The sequence below is a fragment of the Puma concolor genome, chromosome C2 (genome assembly GCF_028749965.1).
Source record: "Puma concolor isolate L17-30 chromosome C2, mPumCon1.1.hap2, whole genome shotgun sequence".
In the NCBI taxonomy this organism is placed as follows: domain Eukaryota; kingdom Metazoa; phylum Chordata; class Mammalia; order Carnivora; family Felidae; genus Puma; species Puma concolor.
In genome coordinates this window covers 156,761,458-156,782,798 of record NC_141675.1, presented here as the reverse complement: position 1 = coordinate 156,782,798, position 21,341 = coordinate 156,761,458, and the positions used below count along the sequence as shown (strand labels likewise).

General features: G+C 55.9%; 2 protein-coding genes across 4 annotated transcripts in view; one reads left to right on the top strand and one right to left on the bottom strand.

Moving 5' to 3' along the window:
- The first annotated feature begins 8,158 nt into the window (after window positions 1-8,158).
- TFF3 (trefoil factor 3) lies at window positions 8,159-11,462 on the top strand. The gene is made up of 3 exons (XM_025913912.2): window positions 8,159-8,316; window positions 9,893-10,039; window positions 11,230-11,462. Exons 1-3 carry the CDS (start codon window positions 8,169-8,171, stop codon window positions 11,241-11,243), a joined length of 309 nt encoding a protein of 102 aa, XP_025769697.2. The 5' UTR covers window positions 8,159-8,168; the 3' UTR covers window positions 11,244-11,462.
- A 7,404-nt stretch (window positions 11,463-18,866) lies between these two features.
- The window catches only part of ABCG1 (ATP binding cassette subfamily G member 1), an 80,830-nt gene continuing 78,355 nt past the window's right edge, over window positions 18,867-21,341 (bottom strand). For all 3 annotated transcript variants that reach the window (XM_086676037.1, XM_086676035.1, XM_086676036.1), the window contains one exon: window positions 18,867-19,075. In XM_086676037.1, the coding sequence (XP_086532163.1) occupies window positions 18,877-19,075 (199 nt within the window). In that variant the 3' untranslated portion in view covers window positions 18,867-18,876. The remainder of the gene's footprint in view (window positions 19,076-21,341) is intronic.

Genomic DNA, 21,341 nt, shown 5'->3' with positions numbered 1-21,341 from the left:
TTCCCAACTATGAGTGACACTGGGCCTCTCTCCATCCTTATGTGTCTACTTTCAAAACCATGTTTGTCTTGCTTTCGTTGGTTTGTAGAAGTTCTTTATGTATCCTTGATAGTGATCCTTTGTCAAGTACATTGGTTTCAAATATCTTTTCCTAGTTCGTGGCTTGGCTTTTTTATTCATCTGTCATGTCTTCCTGAATAGATAGCCTTCATTTTAATCCAATCAAACCTAACAACTGTACCTTCACAATGTGCACTATTTTAGAAAATCCCAAGAAATCTTTAAAGGATACAAAGTTAATATAAAAAATGGATTGTGTTTGGGGCGCCTGCGTGGCTCAGTCGGTTAAGTGTTTGATTCTTGATCTCTGCTCAGGTTGTGACCGCCCAGTTTGTGGGAAGGAGCCGTTTGTCCGGCTTCATGCTGACAGCATAGAGCCTGCTTGGGATTCTCTCCCTCCCTCTCTCTCTGCCCCTCCCCCACGCGTGCATGTACACGTGTGCGCATGCTCTCTCTCTCTCTCCCTCTCTCTCTCTCTCTCTCTCTCTTTCAAAATAAATAAACTTAAAAAAATGAATGGTGGGGGCACCTGGGTGCCTCAGTCATTTAAGCATCTGACTTCAGCTTAGGTCGTGATGTCAAGGTTCATGAATTCGAGCCCTGCATGGGGCTCTCTGCTGTCAGCAAGGAGCCTGCTTTGCGTCCTCTGTCCCCCTCTCTCTCTGCCCCTCCCCTACTTGCACCCTCTCTCTCAAAACTAAATAAACATTAAAAAAACAAGAATTGTGATTTTACATGTTAGCAACAAACAATTGGAAGTAAAACTATCATCCGTGAATAAAGGCAATTTTATTTCTTCTTTTGTGATCTTTATGCCTTTCTTTCTCTTGCCTTACTACATCTATCAGAACCACCATGACAATGTTAAATTGAAATGAAGGTAAGAATCCTTGCCTCGGTCCCAACCTTACGGGAGAATGTTCATTTTTCTCCACGAAGCATGACACTGTGATGTTTTTTGGTAGATGCCCTTTATCAGCTGTAAAAGGTTCCTCTCTACTCCTCGTTGTCTAAAAGTCTTCATCATGTGTGAGTATGAACTTCATCAAATGCTTTTTTTTTTTTTTTTTTCAACGTTTATTTATTTTTGGGACAGAGAGAGACAGAGCATGAACGGGGAAGGGGCAGAGAGAGAGGGAGACACAGAATCGGAAACAGGCTCCAGGCTCTGAGCCATCAGCCCAGAGCCTGACGCGGGGCTCGAACTCACGGACCGCGAGATCGTGACCTGGCTGAAGTCGGACGCTTAACCGACTGCGCCACCCAGGCGCCCCATCAAATGCTTTTAAAGCACTCATTGAAATGATCACATTTTTAATTTTCACTTTCTTTAACTAATGTGGTGAATTGCATTGATTGATTATTTGATGTTAACCCTACTTTGTTTTCATTAGATAAACCCTTCTCATCCGTGGTGTGTTACTGTTTTTGTATGTTTCTGGTTCAGCTTGCTAATATTTTGTTAATATTCCTGATCTATGTTCATGATGGTCTGTCAGGGTTTGGTATTAGGTATATGTTGTCCCATAAAATGAGTTGGGAAATGGCCCTTCCTCATCTTCTTTCTAAGTTTGTCTAAGAAGGGAGCTTGCTGATAGAATCAAACAATGAAACTACCTGAACCTGAAATTTACTTCGCAGAAAGGTTTTTTGATAGGAACTTCAAAATTTTCCAGAGAAATAAGGCTATTTAGATTTTTTACTTATTCTTGTGTCCACTTGATAAGTTGTGTTTTTCAAGGAATTTGTCCGTTTTATCTGAGTCATCAAATTTGTTGGTGTAGATATTAATTAATATGAATATTATTCTGAACATAACCTGATTTTCCTTTTAATGTCTGTAGGACTATAGTGATAGCCCATTTTCATTTCCGATATTAGTAATTTGTGTTCTCTGTCATTTTTTTCTTGATCGGTCTAATTAGAAACATATCGAGGGGCGTCTGGGTGGCTCAGTCATTTAAGCGTCGGACTTCGGCTCAGGTCACGATCTTGCAGTTCGTGGGTTCGAGCCCCGTGTCAGGCTCCATGCTGTCAGCATGGAACCTGCTTGGGTTTTGGGATTCTCTCTCTCTCTTTCTCTCTGTCTCTGGCTCTCTCAAAAATAAATAAACTTAAAGAAATGTATTGTTTTTTTAACCTTTTCAGAAACCCAGCGCTGTTCATTTTTTTTCTCAACTTTTTTTTTTCTTTTTTATTTCTGTTAGACCTTTTCATACTGTCCCAGAGGCTTTGTTTATTTCTAACCCCTTTTGCCCTCTGTTCTTCCACCGTGTGAGGCGGAAACATCTGTGAGCAAGAAAGCACCGTCTGTGAACCAAGAAGACAGCCCTAGCAGAAGGCAACCGTGCTGGTGCCATGACCCTGGACCTCCAGGCTCCAGAGCCATGAGAAATCAGCACTGTTAATAAGCTACCCCGTCCACGGGCTTCTGTTACGGCAGCCTGAGCACACTAAGGGCCGGACACGCACCCTCGTCTCCACACGCAAGTTGCCCATTGGCACACAACACGTATGTCAGAACACGGCGGAGCCTGACACACTCATGTTTGATCACACGGCTCGTGTGGTTTCCGAGCTTTGCCGAGTGCCTGTTCCTGTGCTCCATCAAAGTCCACAGACTCAAAAATGGCCACCACCCAGTGCGGGGGCTGGTGGGTGGCCCTCTCGGCAGGTGGCCCTCACCCTATTGGCTTAGGACGATCGATCCCTGTTCACAAGTCTTCTCCCGGCATAATTATTACTAGTGCCCTGCATGCTCTGAGAAGCGTCCCAGTTTGGACAAGTCATGACACGGTCACCTCCCTAAAGGGTCTCCCCTGGCCTCGAGGCTGGTGGAGGCTGGCCCGGCTTTGACCAGGGTGTGGGGCTCTTGCAGCTGCCCTCCCGCTGGTGTTGTCTTAGCCTCCCCTGAGACGAGGAAGTTAGAACAAAGCCTCCATGGGGATTATTTGGGTGAGGTGCAGAGCGCAGGAAAGGATTCTGCAAACATTGGTGATTGATTACGAAGGGCCGGTGATTCACAGAGACCAGCAATGGAATGTGCACAGGGAGGGCGGAGGCAGGCCCGGGACACCGTGGAGGCACAGGCCTATGGTCGGACAGGGTCTCAGGTGCAGGGGCGCCAAGTGCCAGCCAGGGTGGGTAAGGGGAGGGACCCGGGCCTGGGTCTTTTAACTGTGTTCTTCCCTCCCCCCTTGTGAGAAAATTTCCAGTGAAGGTAGATCTCAGAGCCAGATGCGCCGAGCCCTGGGGCTGCCATAGCAGAGGCCATCACACTAGGTGGTTCTGGCCACAGCGGGAAGTCTGCAATCCAGACAAGCCGTGCTCCCTCCCGAGGCACCGGGGGAGGGTCCTTCCTGCCTCCTCCAGCCCTGGTGGCTGCACGCTGCCCTTGGCATTCTTGTTCTTAGCTGCATCACCTCAGCCCCGCCTCCGTGGTCACCTGCTGTCTCCCTGCGTGTCTGTGTTTCTCTTCTTACAGGGACACCAGTCATAGTGGATGAAGGGTCACCCTGCTCCCGTCTGACCTCGTCTCAACTTAAATCATTACACTCGCAATAACCCAATTCCAAATACGGCCACGCTCTGAGCTTCCAGGAAGGGTATGAATCCGGGGAGGATGCTATCCATCCTGGCACTCTTGGAAGTCACTTAGTGACAACGATCTGATTCACAGGCAAATCTGAAGCCCGAGAGCACAGGGGCTTGTCCGGCCCGGCTGGCAGGGGACCATCTTCCGCCCTTCCCCGGCTGTCCTCCTGGGACGCGGCTCAGAGCAGCGCTGAGGGCTGGCTCGCACCAGGTGCCAGCCGGGGGCACATCCGCGTCCCGGTGTCCGTGCGCTGCCAGAGCCTTGGTTTCCTGTTGGAGCCCATCCAGCGGCTCAAGAGAGGCCCTTCCGGGTCTGAAAGGAGGGGCTGTCAAGGAGGGGCCAGGAGCCCCAGGCACATCTGCCTCCCGGCTCTTAGTTCTGTTTATTCCTGACTTATCTCTGTTCCTTTGGGTGTCCTGGTCACCGGCTAACTCATGGCTGGGAAGCTTCCTTGTCGTAACAGCACCTGGGGTTGATGCAATAGCTCAAACCCAGAGGCGCTCCGGGGTGAGGGGTGCTGTGGCCGAAACCGCCAGCTGTAGACTTTGGGCTAAACATAGGTTTCTCCAAAACACCCCGGGTTTGTCCCATGCGCCTGTTTGTAGCAGGACAGACAGTGACCCAGTGTTGGGAGCAGGAGACCCTAGGTCTTTGAGGGGCATCCTAGGGCTCCTGGCTTCTGTTCTGACTCACCAGGACCCTCTGTCCTCTCCCCCTCCCCCTCCAGAGTTGTGGGGAGACTCATCTGCACAGCTCCACTCCCCCGATTTGTCCTCCGAGTAAACCACGCCAAAGACGGGAGCCTCCAGGAAGGGTCTGGAAGTCTCTCTCCAGGAAGCAGGAGGAAACTCTGTGCAGGACACAGAGGGAGGTGCCCACACCCAAGGCAGCTGTGGAACGGTATGACAGCCGGTGGATAGGACTCTCCCCAGGGAGGTGTGTGATCCCAGGGGCGAACCCAAGCGCCCCGATTAACAGGACTGCGAGTCCACCCCTCCATCTGGCTCTCTGCTGGCTGGAGGAACCAGGAGGGACGGTGCTAGTGAGCTGAGAGGTAGCCCGGAGCATATAAGCCTGGGAGGCCACGTTGACTCTGTGTTTGTGTGGGTTAGCAGTGCCTGTCTGGAGCGCCCTGTGACCCTCACACATCTGGAGGCTCCTATTCACTCTCAAAACCCAGTTCAGATCGCTCTCCCAGGGAGAAGCTTCCGCAGTGTATCGCAATGCACGTGTCAAGGCTTACTCTCCCCCATGGACTGTGGGCTGTGGGCTCTGAGGCCAGGGGTGCTGCCCGGGGTCCAGAGGCTCCAACGTTAGCAGGCCACGCACCTTGCCCTTGATCCACGGTCAGTCCACGCCCGTGACATATACATGCCAGTGGCCATGCACTCCGCAGGTGGGAAGGTTGCAGACCCAGTGCTCAGGGCCAGACGGCCTGCTTCTGGACCCGTCCAGGAGACCCTCACCTTCCCTGGGACACCAGCACACAGGGCCCAGGGCAGGTAGGGGAGGGATCCCAGGACAGTGCAGGCAGAGATAAGGCTTCAGAGCAGGAGGAAGGAGAGAGATCCCAGCAGGTGCCAGGATGTGCTCACCCTGGGTTCAGGGACTCCCGCGGCAGCCACCTGTCAGGGTGTGGCTGGCGACCAGCTCTGGCCCTGGTTTTCGTTCACTCCTAGAAGTTGAACCACCCCCCTCCCCCCGCCCCAAACAGGGAGGCTGGGGTAAGACAGTGAGCCCACGAGCTCTGGAAGGCAGGGCGGGCTCTTTGGATCCCATCCTCTGCCCCTGGGTCGAGGGTTCCCTAGCACCGAGGAAAGGAACACACAGGAATTCCCTCCCCACAAACATTTACCCGACGCTCCAGTGCCCCTGTGCCAGTTCAAGCTCACTGTCCTCTCACCCAGCTGTGCTCCTGCTGCACGCCCCCCCCGCCCCGCCCCGGCCAGACCACAGCTGCCCTTGTATCACATCTGGGGTCCACGAGCCCAGACCCCCGGCCTCTGCACCTGCCGTGCCACACCTGCTGATCGCCATGTGTCCCCAGGTGCCTGGCTTAGCTCTGCATTACCTAAGTGTGCAGCCCTGTGGATGAGGTGCTACGGGACAGGCTGGGAAACCGAGGCACAAGTGGTAAAGTGACTCAGGACCAAATGTCTCACCCTCCCATCATAACTACCACATGGCCTGATCTCCCCACGGAGGACTCTTCAAGGACAGGGATTTGTCACTCATCCCAAGCCCCAGGCTCTGTCCACGTGAACTGAGTTAGACTGAAAGCAAAACACCAGCTGTTTTTTGGCGGTGGTGGTGGTTCTGGGCACTGGCTGCAATCTGAGGGGTCTTCCCGAGCTGGGGGGAGGCAGGGGACCAGCTCCGACATGGCTCCAGCTCCCCCAGTGATTCTAAGTGCAGTCGGGTGGAGGCCAAGGCGCTCTGACAGTTCAAATAGGTGTTCCCTCTAAGCCCGTTTCTGGGGTGTTTGCATCTTCCTGGAACCTGGCTCAGCTCCACGATGATGCCGGGCCTGGGGGTACCGTGGGGGCAGGAAGGCAGCGGTCTGGCCAGAAAAGGCTCCCAGGGATTTTCTCTATGATGACCATTATTGTAAATATTTATTTATTATTTTGAGAGAGAGAGAGAGAGAGAGAGAGAGAGAGAGAGAGACAGAGTGCAAGCAGGGGAGGGGCAGAAACGGAGACGGAATCCCAAGCAGGCTCCAGGCTCTGAGCGGTCAGCACAGAGCCCAACATTGGGTTTGAACCCATGAACTGTGAGATCATGGCCTGAGCCGAAGTCGTGCTTAACCGACTGAGCCACCCGGGCGGGCGCCCCATATGATGATATTTAATAACAAAGACCATGCCATCTGTTAGCTTGGGTGCACGCTCGCCTTCTGGGAACAAAGCAAGCTCTGAAAACAACACAGACTTTGCTCTGTCTTCAGCCTGCCCTTGTCTTGGAAGGAACGGGAAACCAGACGGTGAGCCTCGCCTCGGGTCCGTTTCTCATGGGCTTGCTGCACAAGGTGGACCCCAGGCCTGTGCCAGCGTGTGCACGGTCAGGCCCCGTCAGTCACCGGGTGGAGAACAGCTCTGTGCACAAACTCAGGGGTGGCCCAGGTCTCCCTCCGACCCCACCCCCCTACCTCGGGGGCTGAGGCGACCAGCCAGGTGCACCTGCGCCGGGTCCAAGACAGCTCCCTGAATCCCAGGTCTACGAGAGTAACCCCTGACAGGCACCTTACATTGTGAGCCATAGTTCATTCCTCCAGAAAATGGGTATATTTTTTCCCCACCTTGTTTTGATCGGCTATTATAAAATAATCTCCTTTGGGGCGCCTGGGTGGCGCAGTCGGTTGAGTGTCCGACTTCAGCCAGGTCACGATCTCGCGGTCCGGGAGTTCGAGCCCCGCGTCGGGCTCTGGGCTGATGGCTCAGAGCCTGGAGCCTGTTTCCGATTCTGTGTCTCCCTCTCTCTCTGCCCCTCCCCCGTTCATGCTCTGTCTCTCTCTGTCCCAAAAATAAATAAACGTTGAAAAAAAAAATTTAAAAAAATAAAATAAAATAAAATAAAATAATCTCCTTTATTTAAAAAATAAAAAAAGCAAGCTGAGCAAAGGTATCCAGTAAGTTCTCATTTGGCTTAAAAATGTGCTTAGATCTAGAGAGAGCATTTCTGGAAAAATACCTAAGAAAGTGTGAAACCGATACCTCTAGACAGGAGAGGGCTTTTTTGTATCGTGTGATTTTTATTTATTTATTTTTAGTTTATTTCTTTAGAGACAGAGAGAGAGCAGGGGAGGGGCACAGAGAAGGGGGGGAGGGAGAGAATCCCGAGCAGGCTCTGTGCTATCAGCACAGAACCCGCCACCGGGCTCGACCTTACGAACCGTGAGATCGAGACCTGAGCCCAGATCAAAGAGTCTGACGCTTAACCGACTGAACCACCAGGTGCCCCTGCACGGTCTGATTTTTCAAACTTACTGCGCTCATTCTGTTTTTATCAAAAGATTACAGTTGATTACATTAAATGTTATCACTATAGCGAATTCGTTTATTTAACACATTTATTAAAGTGTAGTTAATGGTAGAAATAAGTCTTACTGGAAACAATACAAAAAGAAAGGGTAGGAATTTCAAGAGTTTCGAAGGAGAGACGAGACCCGTGCGCACAGTGCTGACTCGCTGACTTTTCAAGCACCTGAGGGTCTGGGATTAAATGTGGCCTGGGCGCTGTGGCCACGGAGGTGCCGAGCCTTCACCCTGGCCTCCAGGCCGGGCTAATCCCGGCTCATCCCGGCTCCCGGTAGAGGACTGTAACCCGGAGACTGGAGCCTGACCTCCAGGCTTGCTTGCTGCCACAGTGGTGGGGTGGACTTGCTGTCTCCCCCGCAGGAAGACGGGCCGCTGGGGGACTTCACAGTCCCGTGCAGGCAGCAGCCGGAGCCAGAGGGAAGGGCCGTCCCCAAACAAACAGAAGGCAGAGCCCTTGTACAAACACAGGGGTATAAATGAGTCTGCTCGGCCGACGCAGCACGTCCTCTGAGCGGTCGGGTGCCCAGAGCCCGCCCGTGACCATGGAGGCCAGAGTGCTCTGGCTGCTGGCATTGGTCCTGGCCTTGGGGTCCTCCAGCTTGGCTGACGAGTATGTGGGCCTGTGTGAGTACCGTTCTGACTTCGCTCTGTAGGAAGGAGGGGCCAGGAGGCGGCGGGGGTGGGGGGGACATAGGAGGAGGAGAAGGGACGCTAGGTCCAGGCTCGGGGGGTGTGTGTGGGGGGGCTTTCTGGGGGCTAGAGGAAAGTGATCAAGCCCCCACATTGATTTATAATTGCCATTTAGTAGACACACATGTTCCTTCCCAATAGCCCTACAAACTGGGTCTTGCTGTTTACAGACGAGGTAGCTGAGGCTCAGAAAGTTAGTAACTGGCTGCAGGCACCCCCTCCCCACCAGTGTTGAAACCGGGATTAGAACCCAGGTCTGCCTGGCCGGCCGGCCACCCCACCGCCTTCTTGGCTGCAGGTTTCTGAGCGACACTGTAGGTCTTCACGCACCGTTCTGGCGCACTTGCAAGGCAGAAAGGAAAGACTGACAAACACGGATTCCTGAAGAGCATTTTCAGCACACGGTTTTCACCTGGCCGTGGCGTTGTCCCTGCAGGTGGGGGGAGGGCGGCTGTCCCACCCACCCAGCTTTGAAGAAATTAGGGCGTGGCTATTATCAGGGGTCAAAGGCAGTGGTCCCAAACGTGGTGCCTGTCAGAGTCACCAGGACAGCTTTGCGACCCCTACAGCCCAGGAGGTGCCCTTCATGCCACAGTGCCTCTGGGATCCCAGTGTGAGCAAATCTGGCTGGGGAAACCAGCGGGTTGAGGCATTACCGCCTGGCACAATAGAGTGGGATTTTAGACACTTCACGTGGTTCTGTTTTCCTAAGGAAAATCCCATGAGGCAATGAGGCCGACTTGGCGGAACTTGAATTTTTTTTTAATGTTTATGTATTTTTGAAGGAGAGAGAGTGTACAAGTGGGGGGAGGGGCAGAGAGCGAGGGAGGCACAGAATCCGTAGCAGCTCCAGGCTCTGAGCTGTCGGCACAGAGCCCGACACGGGGCTCGAACCTGTGAACTACGAGATTGTCACCTGAGCTGAAGTCGGACGCTTAACCAACCGAGCCACCCAGGCGTCCCAGATTTTGCAGAACTTTAGACACTATAGGCTTGCTTCAACGAGTATTGAGGACAGGAGGATGTCCCAGGAGGACGTCGTGACCAGCCAAGTGCCTGGGGGACAGGGGGACACAGGAAAGAAATGGAAAATAGCACGCGCTGTGGTTTTCTGTACTGAACGTGCATCTCCTCTTACACTATTCCTTTTTTTTAAGGGGGCAGTTTGTGTTGATAACACAGTGAAGGGGAATTTGTTTCGGGGTTCAGGAGCCCCCAGATTCCCACGGGCTCCTGCCAGCCGGAGGGACCCGGGGCCATGGACTTCCCGACAAGGCTCCAGGGGCACACGAGAGAGGGGGGCGCCCTGGCAGAGGCCAGAGTCCCCACAGAGCATACAGAAGTGTGCGTGGGAGGAGGGTGCTCCTCGAGCCGATGCTGGGGTGCGGGTGGGGTCACGTGCTTCGAACCCAGAGGCTGGGGGCGGTTGCAAACTTGCCAAATGAAGGCAGCAGCCAACACCCCGGGCCGGCAAGGGCTCCGGCCGCTGACTGGGCTTTGTTTGGGACAGCGGAGAACCTGTGTGCCGTGCCGGCCAAGAACAGGGTGGACTGTGGCTACCCCGATATCAGCCCCGAGCAGTGTGTCAACAGGGGCTGCTGCTTTGACTCCAGCATCCCCGAGGTGCCTTGGTGCTTCAAGCCTCTGCAGGACACAGGTGAGAGGCCCCGCGAGACCCGTGTCCCTCCCGGGCCCCCCCGGGAAGCCTCCAGATCCCCAGGAAGCCACGCGCACCCGGGCGGGACGGCCAGCACCGTGACTGTCCATCGGGGAGGGGGCCTCAGCCAGAGGCGTCGTGCACAGGGAGGTCAGCTGCCAGGGGCCGTCCCCTGCCGTCCCTTTGCTCGGCGGTTTGTGCGAACTATGAAAGCAGTCGTTTCAAAAAGGTGCTCAAAGTCAAGGCACTGTGTCCAGGGAACTAGTTTAAAAACCATCCTGGAGAGAAGTGGAAAACACACGGGTTTGGGAAGTTGGGCCGACATTCGAGGCCTCGCTCGGCAAACAAAGCATCGTCATCTGTGACGCGCTCCCGGCAGACGGCAGATGGTGGCAGCACCGGGCACGGAGCCCTGGCGCCTGTCCACACCCCGCGACCTTCCCCGCCCTGCCCCCACCGCGATGCACCCCTCCCTCCCTCGGTGTGCAGCGGGGTGCGGGATGGCCGCCCTGGGGAACCCCACGTCGGCCGCGAGCAGGTGTCTGTGCACGTGGGTGGTTCGTAGCCCGGCTCCCCGGTCCCACCTCGAATCTTGGGCGTGAGGTCTGCTGTGAGCCCCCTGGAAGTCCAAGGGCCAGCTCATCTTCTGAGAAGGGCACGGGCTCCACCTTCCTGGAGCCAGCACTCGCCCTGTGTCCCCGCCCCCCCGCCCCCCCCCCCCCCCCCCCCCCCCCCCGCCGTAAGCAGGGAGTGGGGCCGCAAGCCAGCCTCCTGAGCAATGATGGGGCCCTGCCCACGGCCCTGGGGCTCCCTGCCCCTTCCCGGCAAATCGGGGCAGAGGCCCAGATACAGCTCTGGGACCAGGAGGGAGCTGCCCGTTGCCTCTCTGCTGGCTGTTGCCCTACTTTGTGGCCCCTCAGTGGGGGCGGTGGGGGGGCTACACCCTTTCCTTTGGGCGCTGGTGGGGGCCTTGAGATGATGCCATCTCATATCATCTGCCTGAACCCCTTGTTCTGGGGGGACACGTGCTATTCTCCACGAGGCCGGACCCTCAACACTTCTCCAGGGACTGGGGGAGAATGCAGCCCAAGGCGCTGACCTTGGAGGCTGTCTTGACCTTGAGAAGCGGGGCACCTGGTGGGTGGAGCCAAGGTTGGTGGTGGTGATGCACGTCTGCGCTTTGTTTCCAGAATGCACATTTTGAAGCGACGCCCACCGGCCCCGGACACCCTGGAATGCGACCTTCTGTGCTCCGGGGGACCCTGCCTGCGTCCTCTGCGGGGCCGGCCGCGGCCGCTCCTCCCTGCTTTTCTCCCACCCTGCTCCTGGCAAGCCCTTCCGCTGAAAGCTGATGCCTGGGGCCTGATGGCTTAACGAATAAAGATCCTGTGCTCAGCATGAGGGCTGCTCCTCATTCCCGAGACTCCTCCCGTGCTGTTGAGTTTTATTTCTGCCAAGTGCATTTCCTTTCTCAGCCTCTCCCAGACGGCGGGGGGGTGGGGGGTGGCAGGAGGGTGTGATGGCATCTCTGGGCCCGGGGCCTCCCCAGGCCCCGAAAGGCGGCCCCTAAGGAGACGCCCCTTGCGTGAGGATGTCACAGGCCCCAGGCCAAGCCCTGACACGACAGGGAGCCCGAGCGGCCTTCTCAGCGGCCACCACCTCGTGTAAATTCAGAAAAGACATTGCAAATGTAAGTTTCAAAACAAACAAACAAGCAAAGATCATTAGTGTCTTTCTTGGGGAAGAGAGCAAGCCAATAAAGCCATGTTCCAAACGGGCACTTTTCTGTACTTATTTGCAGGTCAAGTTTAACACCTGTGACACCTCGGGTGGCTTCCTTTTTCCGTTTTCTTCTGAAAATGGCTGCAGCTCTGTAAGGGAGCGAGTCTCACCATGACGATCCCGTCCCAAGTCCTCACGGGGTCCTAATGACGCCTAGACGCAGAGCACCCCACCTGCCCCCTCTCCTCCTGGGACAGGTGGCTCCCCGAGGACTGTCCCCCCCATCCCCCCCGCGAGGCGGTTTCCAAGGTGGAAGCCAAGCGCGCAACTCGGGGAGATGGGCCTCCTGGTCCGAGCCACCCTCCCACTGGAGAAGAGACCCCGGTTTCCATCAAAACAACAAGCTTTCTTTCTGGGCCGTTGGGGCCAGGCCCCCAGAGCTGACTCTATCCCCGGAAGGGACATACGGTTGCCCTTGTCTTACAGATAAGGAAACATTAGGAGAAAGACTTAAAAAGACCCAGCCAGTGGCTTCTGCTGAGAGGGGACTACGTCAGGACGCCCAGCCCTCTGAAACCAAAGCTCTGTGTGTTCCTCGTAAAGCCCAGCAGCTACTCCCGCCAGGCCGAGGGAGGGAACCTTTCCAGAAGCATCTCCGACCAAGCAGCACGTGCAAAGTGCAGCTTCCTCTCCTGGGGACGCTGCTGCCCAGAGCTGTTCTCGCCCGGACACGCCCCTGGTTCTGCCTTTGTGTCCCTTTCCCCTCACAGACCGAGCCCGGCCTTTGAGGCCAGGCCAGATCTTAGCTGGAGGGGTTCAGGGGTCACCCCGGGCCCTGGGCCTTGGCCTCAGGCCCCGGCCCCGGCCCCGGCCAGCCAGGCAGAGAAGCTGGTCACTTCCATCAGTGCCGGGCGGATGCCCAACAGCAAGAGCAAAGTGGGTTGTTAGGTGGGCGGGGTCTCCAGGTCAGAGATTCGGGCGCTAACCCAAGGTTCAAGATTCTTCCTCCCTCCAGCCTGTGTCAAAAACAAAGTGAACAAGCAAAACCTGTAGCTTACCTGTCCCCACAAAGCCTCTGGGCCAAAAAGGCCACAGACATCTGGGGACCCTGCCAGGCCACTTTAAAAAAAAAAAAAGACTCCACTAAAAATATCATTTATCTTGATCGCTGAGTTTTAGGGCAACCTTCCAATTTTGTGCCTCTCCCGTTCTGAGCCCATGGAGGCCATGATATTCTCATGCACAAGTTCACAGAGCACCAGCAACCGGCCAGACCGCCGACCGCCTTGGAGGGAGATACCCCCAGCCCCCCTCACTCCATCCACCTGGTCCGAGCCCCCAGGGCCCACCGGCTCCCTCTTCAGGTCACCGCGAGTACTGCGGCTTCCTACCCATCGCGGCTGCCACCCTACCTTTCTCCCCTTCTAGAAAAGATGTATTAAGATCCCCGATCTCTCCGCTACACCTACCTCCTGCCGGCACCTCTTGAGCAAAACCCCATTTCCTTGAACACCCTCAAAACTGCATAATGCACGCCTAAGTCCTATAGTTAATCCTTCCTAACACCTTCTTACTGAGATGCCCCATAATGTGCTGTGTTCCTGTGGTTTTGCGCAGGAGGACGTCGTCAAGACACAGGCTGAAGGCTTGGTGGGGTGACAGGGGCGTAGGGACACATGGTCTCAACCTGTGGTCCTCAGTGGGGCCTTCACGGCCATAGGGGATGTTTGGAGATCTATGGCACTGTCTCTTAGTGCCATATGAATGGGGGGAGGGGCTGCTGGCATCGAGTGGGCACAAAGCCAGATATGGGGGGTCTGCAGTGTGCTGGGGGGTACTGTGGACGGCCAGTGTCCTGTTGGACGCTCAGGCAGCCACAGACCTGTTTGTAATGGTTGGAGACTAGAAGTAGGTTAAAATCCTAACACAGGGGCGTGTCGGGGGCTCAGCCGGTCAAGCGTCTGACTCTTGATCTCTGCTCAGATCATGACCTCACGGTTTAGAGGTTCAAGCCCCATATCGGGCTCCGCGCTGACAGTGTGGAGCCTGCTTGGGATTCTCTCGCTCCCTCTCTCTCTGCCCCTCCCCCACTCACTCTGTCTCTCTCAAAATGAAAATAATAGTAATAATAATAAATGAAATGAATAGGGGTGCCTGGGTGGCTCAGTCCGTTAAGCATCCAACTCTTAGTTTCAGCCCGGGTCATGATCTCACGGTCTATGAGTTCGAGCCCCACGTCAGGCTCTGTGCTGAGAGCACAGAGCCTGCCTGAGATTCTCTCTCTCCCTCTCCCCCTGCCCCTCCTCTGCTCTCTCTTTCTCTCAAAATAAAGTAACTTAGAAGTATTTTTTTAAGTCAATAAATGAAATAAAATAAAATCCTAAAAGCAAAGTTGTTGTCAAGTTTGGATATACCAGATTTCCCAGGAATGCAAGGGAAGCCTTCTGCGTAGTTCGGAGCTTTGGCCGAGTGGGTCATTCCCGACACGCCATCACCAGGGACAGTGCCCCACGTGCCTTGTGACTTGTCCACCCTGGGGCTGCCTGCATCCCCGGTGCCTCGATGCCTTGCATCACTCGTAACAAGGGTGGGGGGGGGATTGGTGCAGGGGCGAGCCCCCGCCCTCACCTCTGTCTCCTCCTCCAGCTCCGGCACGCACAGCTACACAAACATGTAGCATTATCGCCCCATCATTACTTTCCCTTTACTTCTCATTTTTTCTAGGGCAGGCTGCATGTTTATTTCTTTTAAACTCTGTGTGTAGGCAGGTTATTAAGTTATTAAGTATAAAATTGCTAGGTATAACTTCAGTTCAGGAGATCAAAAGGGGTCTTATGAAATCCTTGCTGTAAAGAAGGGGGCTGTGCTGGGACGAGACTCCCCACCTCCCAGGGAGGCCTCTTGCCGCTTCTTGCCGGGGTCCCCAGCAAGACAGCCCCAGGAGACCCCTGCCTCCCCCGCCTCTCTTCGTTCCCATATTTTCAATCTGAAACCTGGGTCATGGCTTTTGAACTTAAAAAACCCCAAAGGCTGACATATGTGTTCTCTGGTTCCCCAGGACAACCTCCCTAAAGCCCCCTCCCCCTCGTCCCCAGTTCAGATGAGGGAGGGTCACCAGGCCCACAGAAGCATGGATAACATGTCCTTGGCTCCCACCTGCCCGGTACCCTGTACCTTTACTTCCCATCCAGGGGCCGTGCTCCCTCTTTCCAAAACAATCCATTTCTCCCCAGTATCCCCGCAGCTATGGAGGCCGAGTGGGTAAAACCTGGGGTCGTGAACCCCCAGCCCATACTGCTGAGCCCAGCCCCGCCCAAAGCGCATTGCTGGGGCCCAGAAGCAGGCATCTGGGAAGGGGTGGGGGGTCTGTGCCCCTCCAGGGCTGTGATGGAGCCTGGTGAAAACCCTAAACCCCATGGTCTGTCTCTCGCTCACCCCCTGGTCCCTCCCTCTGTCCCCACTAAAGGATCAAGGGGTTCAGTTCCAACTCCAGGAGATCTTGGCTGACCTGACCTGCATGTCAAAGTGTGTGCCCTCGAGGCCCAGGACTCCTGCAGGAATGACTGACACCCCCTCACGGCCCCGTGTACAAACCCACCTCCAGTCTCCACCAATTAAGGGGAAGCTTTATCTTTGCCAAAATTTCGAAGTTCCTCCTTCTCCTCCTGTGCTTGAGCCTAACCCAGGTGTGGCCCTTGCCTCCACCTCCCACCCCTGGAGATCTCCTCTGTGCTGGGGGAGAGAACAGATTGGAGGGGAGGACGGTCTCAGGGAAGCACTTGGTGCCCCCCCCCCCACGGATGATGAAACAGCGGCCCAGCCTTCTTTAAGGCCCATTGCTGCCCCTGCTACGGTTCACATATTCCACTTCATTTAGCCCCACAGCAGCCCTGCGAGGTACAGATTATAAGTGAGCAAGTGGACGCACAGAGACGTTAGGCCGAGAGCCCAAGGTCACACAGCAGAGAGAGGGACCGGAGCCCAGAGTCTGGTTCCAGGGTTCGCAGACACTCCCCCAGCAGCTCCAAGCTCTTTGAGCAGAGGAGAGGGGCTCCTTCTCAGTTCACGGCCAAGGCACTGGGTGGGGGTAGTCCGCGGAGGAAAGAGGGGAAGAGGCAGATGGCTCCAGCAGTAGCAATGGCCGGATGGCTACTTTTCGTCCTGCCAGAGAGAGCTGGAGGCAGCCCCCCGACCTGCAGGCTGCCGAAGGGTCTTTGAGGGCATCCCAATGTCCTGGGACCCCACCCAGGTGCACGCTAGCCCAGGGCAAGCTGGATGGACAAGAGGAGCAGACATCTGGGGGACGTTTGCCGAAGCCACCCGCCCCAGCCACCTGGGACTCACTGAGCAGTGCCCCCAGGACAGACCGACAAGGACCCCGCCCCCTGGTGGAAGCCAGGACCCCGCAAGCCCCCCAGCTCACTGGGCTGGAGAACCCGGACCCAGTTTACCCGCAAGTTCCTGGGTGGGGGCAACAGAGAAAAATCAGGTCGCTGTTTTGCACAAGGAGTTTTGGGGTGAAGATGAGTTATGTGTCCGCTACACATCTTCTGTTGCTGCCCCAAGTCTGCAGCTGCCTCCCGCGTTCCCAGGAGCCGTGGGGAGGCCAGCCCGGGCAGGAGGAGGCGTCCGGACAGGGGCCTGGCTCCCCGAAGTGCTCCGTGTGTGCACAGGGCAGGGTGGCCTCTGTCGGCTGGGGTGTCTTTCCCCTTTGCCCCGGGTCTGACCGTCTCCAGGCGCCGCCTCACCGCGGCCGATGCCCAGAGAGGTTGTGGACGTGGAAACTAGGCCGGACCGAGCACCTGGTGTGTGTCAGATGGCGACTGAGCACATGAGACCTGCAAACCCACTGAATGCTCCAGAACCAGCCACGAGGCGGGGGGCGTCTCCACCTCCTTGGCAGAGGAGGAAACAGACACGGAGCCAGTTAGTAATTTGGTCGGGAGTTTGCAGCCAGCAAGGCCGGGCTGTGAGGACATCCCTACGGCAGGAGGCCGCCCGGGGCTCAGAGCCCTTCTAGAAGAGCGTGGTTGGATTACAGCACCTGCCGTGCATAGGCCGTTCTTGTCTGTTCCCAGCCACAGCAGTGTCTGTCTCCTGACAGTGGCTGAAGAAATTAAATAGTTCTGTGTTTCAACCTTGTGTAGAGGCCCCGCGGTAATCTGCTAGGTTTAAAAATGAAACACCCAAGTCCAGACAAACCAAATGGGAGCGATTTCCTCTAATCACTTGCTTGCCTGGAGCCAAAGGTCCCCTCCCCCCAAGCCCAGTTCTGCCCCTGAGTCCTACGGGGTCCGCGGAGGTCTCCAAGGGGTGCAGAATCTTCCTGGGGACTTTTAAACAACAACATTCTTGGCTGGGGACAGCCGGTGTTGATAGAGCGCCCAGAGAGCGTTAACCAGTTTTAAAATTGGGGGCTAGAAAGTGCTACAGTGTGGACCGGAAACTCTTTATCCCTTTTCCCCAAACTGCAGTGAGAAATCATATATTTATTCTTACTTTACTGATGCGGAAGTTGAGAGAAATTTACCCGAGGACCCAGCCTTGCTGAGGTTCAAAGCTGGGACGTGCTGACTGCTCTTGTGGGGGCTACACGGACCCGATCACCCTCACAGCCTCATCAGGCTCCCTGGGCACTCAGCTGACACACCAGGACCCCCACATGGTGCCCATAAGCCTGGTCAGAGCTCCTCCGAAATTCACACCCACCGTGGCCATTAAACCTGATTATCATCGCCGGTGATGTGTACCTGCCTTCCCCACCTCTTGAGTTTAAGTACAGCTGGGCACTAAAAGTGTGGCTTTAAGGGACGTCCGGGTGGCTCAGTCGGGTAAGCATCTGACTCTTATTGCGATCTCACAGTTTGTGGGTTCGAGCCCTGCGCTGGGCTCCGTGCTGACAGCGTGGAGCCTGCTTGGGATTCTCTCTCCCTCTCTCCGCCCCTCCCCCGCTTGCCCTCTCTGTCTCTGTCTGTCTCAAAAATAAATGAATAAACTTAAACAAAAATTTTTTTGAACCAGTGCGGCTTCAACATTTATTTGGTAACGGTTCCTTCTGCGTAGGCTGCATGGCTCTGGGTCGTCCCGGGATATGTCGGCTTTTCACTGGAATTCAGCACTCTCTTCTACGGATCTTCAAACGTTCAATGGCACGCAGAGGAAGGTTTTTGTTTCACACTTAGACACGAGGGTCAGACTGGCGACAGACTCCGCGGGGAAACCCCGAGAGGGAGGGGGTCAGGCATCGCCGGGAGTCTCAGAACTGCTGCGGGTCTGGCACCTCTGAACGCAGACAGGGAAGGCACGAAAGGGGGTGGGCAGGGCCTCAGACCATGGCCAAGTTCAGACGAGGTGTCCTAGCGAGCCAAAGTGCCCCTTACAAGAATCCTTTCTGGGGGCAAGAAGGGCCCAGCACCGGCGCCGTGTTGCATCGTAAGGGGCATCGGCTGGGGGACTTCGTCCACCTCTGCCGGATTTTCTCAGACGGACTTCTGGACGGCGTGTGGCCCAGGAATTGTCACACAGGCTCCTTTTTCGCTGTGCGTTTTCTCTGAGGGCCTTCCGGAACCTGGGCTGGAAATCCTCCCCTCGGACCGCTGGCCTTTAGGGCTGCAGAGGTGCGGTCGTGCCCTGGAAAGAGACATCCTTTGAGCTTCAAGACCCCGTCGGCAAACTGGAGACAGCGGCCATGGCGACATCAGAGCGTGTTTGATAGCTGTGGCCGCAAGAGGCAGGCTGGGAAAAACCTGGAAAACCGGCACACCGTGGTCGGCCTTAGCGCCGTGGGGGGAGGCGGGGGTCTCAAACCTTCCTGAGCCGCTGGCAGTCCTTCTCGTGTGTGAGAGGCTACTTTTGAAAACGAAACAAGCTTGGGGCGCCTGGGTGGCGCAGTCGGTTCAGCGTCCGACTTCAGCCAGGTCACGATCTCGCGGTCCGTGAGTTCGAGCCCCGCGTCAGGCTCTGGGCTGATGGCTCAGAACCCGGAGCCTGTTTCCGATTCTGTGTCTCCCTCTCTCTCTGCCCCTCCCCCGTTCATGCTCTGTCTCTCTCTGTCCCAAAAATAAATAAAAACGTTGAAAAAAAATTTTTTTTAAAAAAAGAAAACGAAACAAGCTTTATGCTAATTGAAAGAAGCCAGACGCCAAGACGGCAAGGGCGTGACTGCATCTCTGTGACGTGCACAGAACAGGCACATCCAGAGACAGGAGGCACCTTCGCGGCTGCCGGTGACGGGCTGGTGGTGGGTTTCTTCCGCAGGCGACGAAAGAGTTCGGAAACTGGCGACTGGCCACGGCTGCACGAGTCTGTGAGATCCTGGAAAGCAGCGAACCGTACACGTTAACAGGGCAAATTTCACACTGAATGAGCTCGCTCTCTCTCTCTCTTTCCATATACGTTATATATAATAAACACAATTGTGCTTTTAATCTCTCTCTGTGGATTTACTGACTTTGGACAGCGTCAGACTTTCTGCTCCAAGAACTGAGTTTACTTCCAAGAGTTTACCAAGGGCCACGGTGGGGGCCGGTGCATCCTGTCCTCCGTGCCACTGGCCTTACCAGATGGCCTCTGAGGGGGCCTCGTCCCCTTCCAGGTGACCCCGGGCCGAGGGCTCTCTCCACCTTCTGCAGCTCAGGGTGCAAGAATTAGCGGCTTCTCACCAGACAGCTGCCCTTGCCCCTGTTGGCCTGGACGCTGCAGCCTTTCTCTGTTTGGTTTTGTGGGGTACAGATGGTCCCCTCTGCTCCGACCCACAAACCTTGCCAGGAGGGCTGGGCTGCTCCGTGGCCCCCGGCGCACAGCCCCGGCGTCCACTAGAGGGAGCCCTTGGCACCCACGTCTGTTCTATCATTGCTCTGGTCCTGCCACCCCTCCCCCACTTCTCACCAACCCAGCGGAATTTTCTGTCCTGGGATGTGCAGAGATCCCTTCTCCTCCTGCCACCTGCTCTCAACTGTGACACCCGGATGAGGAAACTGGGGGAGACGAATCAAGTTCCAAGGTCACTCCTGGGTGTGGCCGGATTAGCATCTCCTAAGAGCGGGAGCACAGAGCGCAGACCTACAGGGCCGGCCGGCTGCTCGCATAGCAGGACAAGCAGAGGAAGGAAGGCAGCTGGGGGGAAGAGGGTTTGTCCATCAGGAAGAGCACCTGCCACAGGGCTTTATCTCTACTGCTTACATCATTGTCTTTCTACAGAACGGGGTTGCCGACACGAGGCCCTTACTTTCACCGCCAAGGCCATGGCGATGTTGTCAGCAAGGATTAGCACTCTTGGGTGGGGTAGGACCCTCTTTCCCAACAACATCCCCCGGGCCTGGCGGCTTTGTTGGGGGTCTCCTGTCCCCCGCACACCTGCAGCTCCCAAGCGTCACCACGCTAGCATGTAAGGGAAGGCCAGAGGGCTGGAGACGAGATGTCAGCCACGTGGGACTGCCCCAAAGCCACCGTGAGAGTGAGGGGGGCACACGTGGGGTCCGCGGGTCCCCGTCTTCTCTGTGCACCTGTCCTTCCTTCCACTTGCGTTTCCAGAAAGCCTTCTGTGATTTAAATTGTGGGTTACAAGGATATCAGTAGAAGAATGCTGTCCAGATTTTCAGATTTATTAAAGCCTGTTTGTTATTGTGGAAACAACCACAGCGTCTCTCCGAAGGGGAATGGCTGCAGGGATTCTGGAACGTTCCCGCAGTGATGCGCCACGCAGCTGCTGAAGTGAGAATAGTGAGGGCTGTGCCCTCTGGTCTGGAGCGCCGTCTGCGACCCGGTGGGAGGGGAGGCGAGCGGGGGCGTGGGGTGGGGGTGCTGTGTCCGCCTCTCTGGGGGAACAGACTGCTGTCTGCTTGTCCACTCCGGGTACCTCGAGGGGGGTGCCTGGGACGGGTTCGGGGAAGATCATTCACTTTTGCATTATTTGTTAAAACAAGTATGTACAATTTTTGTAATTTAAAGATGCAAATGAAGATAATTTTGGAAAAAGTGTGGAAGGAATGGGGATTTTGATGGGGGAAGGAGCAGAGGGGTTTGGGAGCATCTCACAAGATTTGGGGGCAGAGAAACCCGGGCAGGAAGAAGGGGTGATGAATGCCGGGTCATCGGGTGGTGGCTTCTCTCTCTGCGTCCCTGCGTCCACACCTTCCTCCACACCTGCAGAAGTAACCTGGTCCTCCCCATCACGGCCACACCCAGGTGATGATCCCAGAGTGACACCTGTGCCCAGGCCCAGCCTGAACCCCGGTGTTGACCTATACAGGGGCCCTTAGAACATAAAGCCACCAGAGCTGACTCCTGGGGACACTCGCCCATCATCGTGCCCCTCGGCAAAGTACCTGGGAGAAGTTTCCTCTGGTCATGGGGGATGGGTTCCCGCAGCCACTTCCTGTGACAAAACAGATTCTCCTCCTTAGCCTTCAACCCCACGGTGTCTTCTTCCCACGTGGGGGGACGATGCGGGGGTCAAAAGCCCTGGCTCCCTGCGAGACCGTCACCATCTGAATTCGCCCTCCACCACTCGTCTTGGGCCAGCTGTGAAATCTCTAAGAACCTCGCTTCCTCATCTGTGGCTCTCCGGCCCCGCCCGAGG